General features: G+C 51.3%; 1 protein-coding gene across 1 annotated transcript in view; it reads right to left on the bottom strand.

Annotated features, from left to right (window-relative positions):
- Positions 1-2,957: 2,957 nt before the first annotated feature.
- PXDC1 (PX domain containing 1) overlaps positions 2,958-11,473 on the bottom strand; it is a 28,308-nt gene continuing 19,792 nt past the window's right edge. The window contains exons 4-5 of the mRNA XM_023221091.3: positions 7,923-8,034; positions 2,958-4,088 (exon numbers count right to left, since the gene is read on the bottom strand). Coding sequence (XP_023076859.1) covers positions 3,971-4,088; positions 7,923-8,034 — 230 coding nt within the window. The 3' untranslated portion in view covers positions 2,958-3,970. The remainder of the gene's footprint in view (positions 4,089-7,922; positions 8,035-11,473) is intronic.

Raw genomic sequence — 11,473 nt, 5'->3', positions numbered from 1 at the left:
GTTACTATCTGTAAGACCAAGAGCATCCCCTTGGCCTGTGGCAAATTCACCGTCCTCGGCCACCTCCCCACCACCCCTATCCTCACCTCAACCCCCAAAACAGACAGGAGTGAATAACAGAAAGTGTAATGCTTTGCCCAGAATAATAATAAAATTACACTTATTTAAGATATGATGTACTGCACATCAGCTAAGCCCTTTAGAAGCAAAACTCATCAAGTTTGAGCAGATCATCTATTTCCGAAGTGCTTCAGGTAGATAAGATAGATAGACAGATGAAGATACAGATATAGCTTCAAGACACGTTATTATTGACCATAAATGCTAAATTATATAGACTCCAGAGGAATTCTTTTAGCTATTGTCTAAAAAGTGTATGCTTACATTTGTTTGGCATTTGCATGAAGAAATATTGGCAGGATATACCAGAAACTAATGAATTTTGAGGGGTAGAATAAGGACAGGAAGCAGAGTGATACTTTCTACAAAACCTTTCAAAGCTTTTTAATTTTTGGACCGCAGAAATATATCACCCACTCAAATTTTTAAAAGCAACATTTACATCTACACATAGCCTTGTTCACGTTGGAAGGCCTTTGGCATGAAGCATATGGGCGTGCCACGTTTGGTTTTCTCTGTGTTCCCGCAAAAGATAAAATCAAATCTCTCCATCAACCAGAGGTCCACAGGGATTGGTGTGTGTCATCACCATGGTTTCTGGTTTCTGTATTTGATGCTTTGACATCATGGGGTCTTGCTGACCCTGGACTGCCCCTCCAGGAATTAGCCATTTCCTAGAGATGATAAAGGACTCATCTGCTAGTTTGCTTGGCACATGCACACCAATCCATCCAGAGCCCACATCCAACCACCCTTACTGGCTTCCATACTCTGGGCCACCATCCATATGCCCTAATCACCCCAGGACCAGATACAAGACGACTAGGTACAGCCCCCATTCCCCAGAGCCTGCTGAAATTATCAAACTGGCCAATCTTGAAGACTGCTTAGTCTGCCTCCCTATCTCCTCCCCACAGAAACCACAGTAAAGACTCTTGCTATGCCTTCCCCTGCTCCTTCTGCCTCCTGACCCACCCTGGTGCTTCTCACATGGCTCCCCAGGGCATATGTGCCCCCTCGACTTGGGATCTGCCTATATAGCAAACTATCTTTTCAATGGCAGCCGCCTCCTCATCTGTTGGCCTTGCCATCCTGAAAACTAATACAGTCTGCATTTTAAGTCCTTGGGCCTAGAGGAGAATACCGGTCTGCAGAAGGCACAGAGGACACGGGACAGAAATTTTAGTTGCAGTAAAAAGGCTTATCATTTGACAGAATGCTTCTAAAATGAAAGCCAAGAATGTGTTCTATCCCCAACAGGAGAAACTAGTGAAGGTTAGGACACATTTCTCAGGGCAGTTTGGCTGCCAACACCCCCGAGTATACTTCTATTAATAAATGTTACAGCCGTGAGAATTGTATGCTTACGAATGAGCCCGCAGCCGGCTCCGTTACCAGGTAGCTTATGCTCGTGTGCCTCCCCACAACGAGGCAAGTGCTGGAGAGTGTCAGTTCTGGAGGAATCGTCACAAGCGGGCCTAGGCAATGTTTACATTGTGCATTTTTCACTTTAGGCAGGCCTCATACATGAAAATGAGCATTTATTACAAAACAGACGAAGAAGGGATGATTCCTCAGCCCATCAACAGTGTATGCCGAAAGCGCTTTCAGATGGGAGACTTAGGTGGCAACAGGCATCTGTTTGAATTGCCCACCACTTCACAGGAGCCTCAGGTAGTGAGTGGAGTCGATGACAGCAGCCTTCGCACAATTGTCAGTGACTAAGGGCGGTGTCCAAGCCACTGCAGCCAAGGCTCTCTTAGTTGCCAGAGCAGCACAAAGAGCCTGAGAGTGAATTAGGAGAGACGCCGGTCCCCAGAGGAATGTCCGGGCAAGAGTGAAAATTCACACATGACCCTCAACTGCTCTGGTATCGATTTTCTGGAATGACAGTTTTGAGGCTGAAAATTCACAATTCTTTCACTTGGTCAACTTTCGAATCTATTTTTGTTTATTTTTATGTATTTATTTTTTGCCCATGCCTCAAAATTGGGATATTTCACAAAGAAGAGTCAGATTTCTAGCTTTTACTGAAAAACTAGGAGATCTGGCCATACTGGGCCCATACTTGCAGGCAAAACCACCAGCTAAACTCAGCAGTGACGGCTGACCTCATTGTGCACAGACTGGGAATGGTAAAACTTCTTCAGTGAAGGCTGAGCAGGGGATGGGGTTGGGGAGCCAAATTGGAGTCTTGACAGAGGAACAAAGCCTGAGTAAGGAGGTGGCCACGGAAGCTGCATCAGCGACCAAATGGCTGGGGAGAAGCAGGTCTGTGAAACGGATGAGACGAGCCCGTGAATCAATCCTTGAAAGTCAGATGGCATTGACTGAACACGCTGATCAATTCTAACCTTAGCTACCAAACAGGAAGCCTCATCCTTGCACAGAACCAAATTTGATGCGTCAAGAAAAAAAAGGCAAATGGTCAACCCCAGAGTGAGCCACTGACTAGCCTATTTGAAACCAAGATGGTTTAAACAACACAGCTGGAAGGCAGAGGGAACTGCAAAACCAAAGGAAAGTCCATGTGCTTTGCAGCTGGGCCATCAAAGAGATTTCCTGTGGCTGCCAAAGAGAAAAACGGAGGAAAAGAAAAACACCCTAAATCAACCGCCTTCTCCCTCCAAAATAAAACAAGCTGTGTGTCCATTTTTCAATCTGGGCAGATCGTTTCCCTGGGGTAAGAACATAACACACTTTCTCACTCACAGAATGTGACAGGAAGAGGGGGAGGGGCCAGGCCCGAGGAGTCCGTATTTGGTTTCCACCCTGTCCCAAGGCAGGGGACAAAAAGAACCATGCCTTTATACACAAACATCTTGGACAGACCAAAGTAGAGTCATAGATTTTATTGAATTAAAATAGATTAAAAACAGACTGTGTAAAAGAATTAGAATTCTCAATAATTTACTATTATTTACATTAGCAAACGTCGGTCGTTAGTAGACACTGAGCAGAGAAGCCTGAAGAACGGGGATCCTCTCCTGCGGGCCGGGGAGCCCCAGCTTCCCTCTGGAGTCCCGTCCTTTCAAGTCCATTATGGCAACTCCATCACCAAGCACTCCGGGGTGGTGTGGCTGCAGCACCGGGACCTGCGCTGAAGGCCCAGAGACCTGGCAGGCCGGGAAGAAATTCCTTTCCTCTGGGAAGAACCACTAGCACTCAGCCCAAGCTCACACGGGCATCTGGTCAGCAATGCCTTCCCCGCCCTGCGGCTGATACCCCCACTGCGCTGGGCCTTCTGCAAACACTCCTGGGGTTGACCCAAAGCCAGTTTCCAGATAAAAGATAAAAAGCAAAAAAACAAACAAACAAAAAAAAAGCCACACATCCCAGTTCTCAGAGAAATCCTGGATTACTAAACATCCCCTGCCTGTGGCACCTGGAATGGGCGACTTGCCAAAATCTCCCTCAAGACGTTTTGTGCGTTTGCCGCGGGAGGGAACGGTGGGGAGTCAAGGTGGCCGGGGGGCGCTAGGCCACTTGACCAAGAGGGATGCACCTCCCAGGAAGCAGTAACAGTGAGAGCGAGCCCTGCAGGAACTGTCCCTGCCCCAGCAGTGTGCAGCCCTGTGGGCACCAAGCGGTGAGTGAAGACCCTCAGAACACAGGCCCTGTGGCCTCCGGCCAGGACCTCAGCTTGCTAGAGATTCTGCGGCCAGCCTGGCCCACTAGGAGCCCCTGCTGCTCCACTTGCAGGACACCCAGGCCTCCTGGCGTCAGCAGGGCCTGGGACATCTGGGAGGTCCAGGGTTGGGGCAGCAGCTGTGACCATGGGGGCCAGCACAGTGGACAGCATCAGAGCTGGCAGTGAACAGCTGAGGCGGGGGAGGCCTGATAGAGAGGTTCAGTCCAAAATGTCTGTCTCAAATGGCACCAGGTGGTAATACGACAGGTTGGTGACGTAGGCTGCTGGGTCATCCCCGTCCTCCAGCTCTGAGGGAAACTCACTGCCATTCTCAAATCTGAAATTAGAGAAAACAGAAGTGAGGGCTGGCTCATTGTTGGGATCAACACCAAACACGCGCCAGGCCCGTGAGCATGGCTTTCAATGCCCACTAGTAAGTGTGCAAAAAACCACAGCTACAAATTAACTGGTGAGCTGGCTCCTACTCTGAGACTGCCAGAGCTTCTGGTTTCCACTGCCTTGGAGACTGCTGTCTGTATTTGCTTAGACAACCCTTAGCGAGGCCTTCATCCATTCCTTCATTCATGGAGGGCTGATTTGCACCTCTTGTTCTGTGCCCAGCACCGCGTCAGGCTGTAGGATCAGCAGTGAACAAGGCAGGCAGGGTCCGTCCTCAGGAAAGAGGCGCCTGCGTCGTGCTGGGCCCTGGGGACAGCTCAGAGAGGAGTGGTCACGGGCTCCCAGCCTGACCACAGCCGAGGGCACATGGACGCACAGGAGGCTGCGGAGGGAACAGAAGGCTGGAGAAGAGCCGGCGAGGCGCGTGGAGGTCACAGGGAGTTACCTTCTAGCGGGCAAGCTGCATGTGGGAACATGTTTCATTCGGGTTCTGGCAGATAAGAAGCATCCGAATGTGGGGGACTTAAGTGGGGTGTGGAGAACCAAGGGAAGAATACAAACCCCAAGCATAAGGGGACGAAAAGCCCGCGATACTCACTCCCCACACACTGGAACTGTTTCTACTCCCTCTGCAGCCCGGCCATGACCTCCTACATTACAAACAGAGACTCCAAGTCTTTAAAAACGCGTAACAAAGAGAAAAGCACGAGAAGGACATTCTCCCCAGGAAGGGGACGGAGCTGTGCTGCTTGTGGATCTCCCTCAACCTATGAATCAGCCCAGACCAGCAGGCTGCCTGGGAGTGTGGACAGAGGCAAGCGGCCGCCCCGCCCTCCTGGGAGTCACCTCAGGGCTGCCCCCTGTGCCACCCCTAGTGCCTGAAGGTGGCCCTGGCCAGTGGACAACTGTGGGAACTGAGCCATATCTGCAAAGCTTTGCCATGGCCAAGATTACCGCACAGTCCAGGCCCCTGGCCAGACACACAACACAAGGCAGGGTGAGCACATGTTCCCCCAAACCCAGGATGTTGCGCGTATCCCGCTGACCTCAAGGGACGGGGCTGTGAAGACAGCTTTCAGGCGTGTGGATGAGGAAGGCTGAGGCTGCAGAGGAGGCCTCCCCTCTCACTCCATGGCCAGGCCTGGGGTGTGTTGTCTGCCCCCGCCTCAGCTTCCCTATGCTCACGGTCCTGGCAACACGAGGCTGGAACAGAGGCCGTGGCACGAAGAGCCCCAGCTGTGGGTGGGAAAGCTATGGGGGCTCACGGAGACAGAGCAGCTCTCCAACTTCATCCCAGGGAATGGAATCTCTTCCCCAGGCCAGGGCTGGATGGAAACCCAACGGGGAGCCTTGGGTGTGCTGAAAGCCTCAAGCCAGGCGAGGGGCAGAGCCACAGCGCCACCTCAAACAGTGTCCCACCACCTGCCCGTCCTCCCCGCCCAGATCACAGGATGACCCTGAGGACATGAGGAAGGAGGGGGGACTGGGATGCTCAGGGAAAAGAGAGTCACGGGGCTGAGGCTCCCTGAGGTCCCCACAGAACCGCCCAGTGCCTCGGCCCTGGATGACCTCCCAGAAGCCAGGTAATCCCTTCACCAGCTCAGACTGTCACCTGCAGAGTCCCCGAAGTCCCCACTGGCCCCACCTCTATCAGATACAACCATTTCCTGAGTGCTGGGGGGTCTCTGGGCCCTGGCACTGGTGCCCACTTGCCCCTGGGGCCAGAGTGGGGGCAGCCTGCCAAGACTCTGCTGTGGGGGCCCTGCCATGGGCCCGGCAGCACTGAGCTCACAGACTCGGCCCAGATGGTCAGCCTTGGGTGCCAGGGAGGACAGCCGCGCAGGGAGGCGAAGCCTCCAGTTCCACAAACGGTACCTCGCTGTGCCTTTGGTCGCTGTCAACTCCCCACCCGACAGCCGAGGCCGTAGAGTAACAGATCGTCCCTGTGAGACACTGGAGCTGGACCATCACCAACTCCACTGCACTGCCCGAGACTGAGCAGCCAGAGAGGCCCGGCAAGCCTGAGGCAGAACTCCCTCCAAATGCTCCCGCGAGCCCCACGCGTTTCTTTGTTAGGCTTCCCTGAGATAGTGGAGATTTTCTCGGTCCTCTCTCCCTGTGAACCAGGCGTCCCGGAGCAAGTGGCTGCCTATTCAAGACCTGTCATTCCTGTCCACACACAGCCCGGGGCTGCCACAAGAGCCACACCCCTGGCCCGGCTTTCTTCTCTCGTGTGTTTCTCCTCAGCTCCAGCCCGCTCACAGTTGAACCTGCCTCCTAAATCTGGCCTCATTCCAGGGTGCCGAGGGCCTCTTGGAGATAGAAAGGGGTCCCCTTGGAAACACTGCAGACTCAGAGCCTGCACAACTGGTGATGAGAAAGGGTCTCCCCATCTGTCTTCTCCCCCTAGACAGTGCCTGGCCAGTAACTACCCCTGCCAAGCTAAAGGGCCTCTTTCTTTCATCCATGATTACACTCCAGCCTTGTACCTCCATGGTGCCAGCCTGTTGGCATGGGGGACCCACAGGGAATGAGTGAATGAGCTATGTACAGTGGGGTCAGGGCAAGGGACACAAAGGGGCAAAGCAGGTCAGGAAAGCTGCGGCTTTGTCCCCACTGGCACAGCCTCTGCCACCAGCAGTTCATGACCCCTCCAGTGGGAAGGATTCTCGCACCGTCTACCTGAGAGACACACTGGTAAAGGTGGGAGTCTGTCAGCAGGAGCCAGTCCCACAAGCCTGACAGGGACCCCCCCCCCCCCCCCCCCCCCCCCCCCTGGAGCAGGGATTCAGCAGAGGAGGCCCAGGCCACCGGCTGGAGCCCAGGTTGATGTTAGGGTCACAGCCCTGCAGCCCACAGGCCCGGATGTGGGTCTTGGCACATGTGGCCCACCTAGTTCTAGTTTCAATCTGCTGCTGTGGTGGGCTAGCAAATGGGGGGACAAGACCTGGGCCATCCCCAGGCTATGTCATTCCTGGGCCCACAGGGAGACTCTGCAGCCAGAGCTGCCTCTGTGGGGCTCTCAAGTGGGATGTTTTACACTCATCATCTGTGGTCTTCAACACAGCCCATGGTGAGACAGCAGAATGGTCCCGCGAAGGTAAGAGAAGTCACGAAAGTTTCAATAACTTTCTGAGCTCATACAGCCAAGAAGTAGCCTGGATTTGGCTATGTCAGGAAACAGAGGCCAAGCTGTCTGAGGGCCCTGGCGTCCCTGTAATTCACCATGAAGATGCCTGGAGAAGAGCCAAGGCTAAGGTGCTGCGCTTCACAGGGCCCCCAGTATCAGGCTCTCTGGAGCATGTGTTACCATCAAACCACAGACAGAAAGAGCGGAGAAGACAGTGGTGGCTTTGGCTGTCCAGCCTCAGTAATCAGACACATCCTACACCTTCAGCACAGGGCCAGGCGGCCATGAGGCAAACATGTCCCCACCCCAGGGAATCAGGACCATTGAGTATGAGGCATGTGGCCCTCCTGGCCCTGGAGACAGCATCACACCCTTTAGGGCCCCACACAAACCAGCCCCCAGCCCTGCAATGTCTCCTAAATGCCCCTTAGGGCCAGCAACTCCGTCCTCCACAGATTTACTAATCAAGATCTCACCAGACTTCAGGAAAGGCAAACTTTTAAATTCAGTGTCCAAATGCAGGCAGGAACTACTGGGTGGCTCTGGGTACCCACTTCCTTCCGTAAGAACAGTGAGCCCCCAGCCCACAAGACAAACGGCTCAGGAGAGTCTATGAAACAATATTCCAATCAGCGTACTTACAAATGCTCTGCTGGGTCCATGCCCAGGTGCTGGTCTCTTCCATTTGGTATACTGTGGTCAATAACTATTGTTTCGGTATTTGCTAAACAAAATCCATTGGACCTCATGATTTCTGAAAATCAAAGCAACAAGGTGAGTCCTCAGGAGGGTTCGGTGCTTGAGGTTTTGGAGTTTGGGGCTTACCCCCATCTCCCTACTTTCTCCTCCACCTGTCGCCCGTGCCTCGCTTCCACGCTGTGAGAGAACACTGTGCACCCAAGACCCACTCAGAGCTCCGCCCCACAAAGTCAGGGAAGAGGTCAACCCCTCAGAAGCCAGGCCTGCTGTGTGTCTCTCCCCATACAAAGCTGCTCTGGCTGCCCGAGCACTCTCTCCATATGCCCTTCGCTGTGGGCTTAAAGCTACAGTACAAAGAAGGAGTACTGGGCTCAAACCTGTGAGTCTGCTATGGCACAGTGACACATGGCTCTGCCCAGGGTACCTCGCCTTGCTGAGCTCTCACTGTGGCTGAGACAGGAGTAACAATATTGACGGCCTGGGTTGCCGTTCTGATTGCGTGAAATCAGTCTGCATTTTATTTTATTTCTATTTCAATAGTTTTGGGGGTACAGGTGGGTCTTGGTTACACGGATAAGTTGTTTAGTGGTGATTTCTGAGATGTAGTGGATCCATCTTTTATCCCTCACCCCACGTCCCCAAACTCCATGATATCATTCCCATGCCTTAGCATCCTCATGGCTTAGCTCCCACTTCTAAGTGAGAATATACGGTATTGGTTGCCCATTCCTGAGTTACTTCTCCGTATGCATTTCAAATCAAAGGGTGACTTTCACTGTTTTGCTGCATATAAATGTAATGATTTATGTAAATGATTTTTTTTTCCAAGTAAGCACAGATTTGGGTAATTTAGAAAAGCCAACAAAGAAAAATGACTTCCTACGTCCACACTGGCTGCATGGCATGAGCTAGAGAGGGTGGAATTCTGCACTCATCCTCGGCTGGAGGGGCTGGAATGGAGGATGAGGAGCCAGGACAATGAGCTCCATGGCCTTGGGACTCAGTTTCCTCCAATCTCTGAGGATCCTTCTCACTCTGAAATCCCATGAACTCCTGGATCGCATCATGCCATCTGGTCCATCTAGGCATAAAGAGCAAAAATGGTGGACTCCCTGCTGTAGCATTCGTTTGTATTTTCTGAGGGACCGCGTTTCCGTCCCCTCGCTCGGCAGATGAGACCTGGTAGCCACGGCCAGTTCTTGGCACTAAAGTCCTCCAGCTGCCCGTGAGACTGCTCATCTCCGAACCTCAGTTCTAAGACCAGGACCACCTCCATCTGTTCTTTTGAATCAGAACCTCTCTGTACCCCATCATAAAAGCCATGCCTAAAATACACTCCAAATTCCTGGTGCCTTCTCAAATCCAAGGGATTATCTTATTCCCACTGGGGGTGCAGCTCCAAACAGCCCTCCCTCTCCCCTGGCACGCCACACCCAACAGGAACATCGCTCAGTCCCCATCGGATGCCTCAGTTGCTTGGGGGACTGTTTTCCTTTATTTTTTCTTACATGTTACCATAATTTAGACTGGTTTATTCCTGCGTGTGGATTTGCTTTTTTTTGTGACTGAAATAGTCACTTTCTGTTTAATCTTTCTAGGTATTTGATTCTCAGTTCTTTGAACTGTTTTCCAAATGAAGAGAATTAGGGAAATGACACAAAAATGAGGAAAGAAAAACACATTTCCTCCTCACCCCCCCTAGGATCAAAATGTCGATTCATCAGTCAGATTCATCAAGTCATTGCTAAAATTCTGCCTGCCTTTCTGGAGAAGGGGCCACTGGTGTTTCATGGGGACATCAGTCCTCAGCTCTTCCCTGCCCTCCTCCCTGTGCCACTGGTAGGGCTGCAGGAGCTCTATGAAGCAAAGAGGAACCAGTGCCCAAACTCTGGGATCAGCCACACTTCCAGGTGCCAAAGGGGCGAAAGAAGATGCTTACCAAAGCCTCACTGAACAGGCAGACTGTGAAAACTGCTACATCCTAACAAGATAAACTAAGAGTCCCTCCTCGCCTCTCTATCTAAAATGGGTGGCAGCACAGAACCACTCTCTTTACTGTTTTTATTAACTCTGACCCAAATCTGTCTTTCATGGGAAGCACATAAAACCTCAGAGCAACCTCCATACAGCCAGCTGGCAGCCCCTCCCCTTTCTCCCACCCCTTCTGCAAAGGGAATTTGGTTGGGTGGTGGCCTACGAGTTAAAACAAATGTCACTGCTGCAAATCACTTCTGAATAAGATTCTGAAGAGGTATTTTACACGCCTAATCTTTCCTAAATGTGAAATTTGGAGCTCTATAAAATGGGAGTCTTTACCCGTCTCCCGAAAAATAAATTTGTAAGAAATTCATTCCTTAATTGCCTGTGACAAGGAGCCTCGTGCACATACACGTGGTTTAATTATTTGCAAGGCTGGCTGGGCCCTGGAGAACGCTAAGGTATGTCTGGTACCTCCCGCATGGACCTTGCTGTCTCAGGCCCGGCCCACGGAGGGACTTCGCTTAGACGCTTGCATTTCACTGAAGATGGTCCCTGAGAAGCTCCGGCTTCCTCCTGGATCCCGCCTCTGCTCTCAGCCCCAGAACCTCGAAAAACCTTGGGGTAAGCCAGGCTACACAGCGGCAGGTGTGCAGCAACCTTTGGAACATTTATTCCCAACTCGGGTTCAGAAAGGGATGGTTTATTGAAAAGCAAATTGTCTTAAAACCTAGGGAAATGTACACAGTTTTTATATGCCTGCGCTAGTTGAAAAAGGAACACAGATTCTGTAACAGTTTACATTTTTATTTATTTGGTCACTTTAACAAAACAGTCCTAAGAAAAGCTGTACAAATTAGAACAGGTCCACAGTTTTAAAAAAAGAAGAAAAAGCGTTTGGCTCTAGCAAGCCTCTAATTGTAGGGACCACTGGTTTAAGGAGATCATCTTGCTAAGCCTGTAGTCTGTGCCCATTTCAACCATGGACAGCAGATATTTAAATGGGAGTTGACCTCCTGGGTCAGTTTTCACAAGAGGATGGTGTAGACCATGAATTTGTTCCTTCAAGCAAAAGGCTTCATTGAGATTCATTGCTACAGGACCAGGGAGCCTGACTTGTAACAAAGTCCACTGGTAACTAGCCATGTGCCTCCGACCAGAGCACTAGCAAGTATGGCGCGTCTGCAGTGTGGAATGCTGGCTCCTCAGGAGGCACGAGCAGGTAGGAAAGCAAGCAGACGGTGCAGCTGGGGAAGGCTCTGCTACTTATGCCTGGAGAGCAGGTGACTTCTTGCTCAGTTTCTTCATCTGTACAATGGAAATAAAGGTATCCACTCTAAAGGCCATTATGCAGACTAACTGAGATGATGTATGTAAAGAATCTAGCAAATGCTGAGGGCTCGGTAAAGAGTCCTGAGTGGTCTATCATGATCATTCAGTCCCCTTTTATTAACTGGCTAACTGGGCTACCCCTATATAGTAAAAATAAGGTTGACGTTATCAGAAGCCAGATTAAT

The sequence above is a fragment of the Piliocolobus tephrosceles genome, chromosome 5 (genome assembly GCF_002776525.5).
Source record: "Piliocolobus tephrosceles isolate RC106 chromosome 5, ASM277652v3, whole genome shotgun sequence".
Taxonomy (NCBI): Eukaryota; Metazoa; Chordata; class Mammalia; order Primates; family Cercopithecidae; genus Piliocolobus; species Piliocolobus tephrosceles.
Note: the sequence above shows the minus strand (reverse complement) of the source record. Positions and strands in the feature narration are given on the sequence as shown.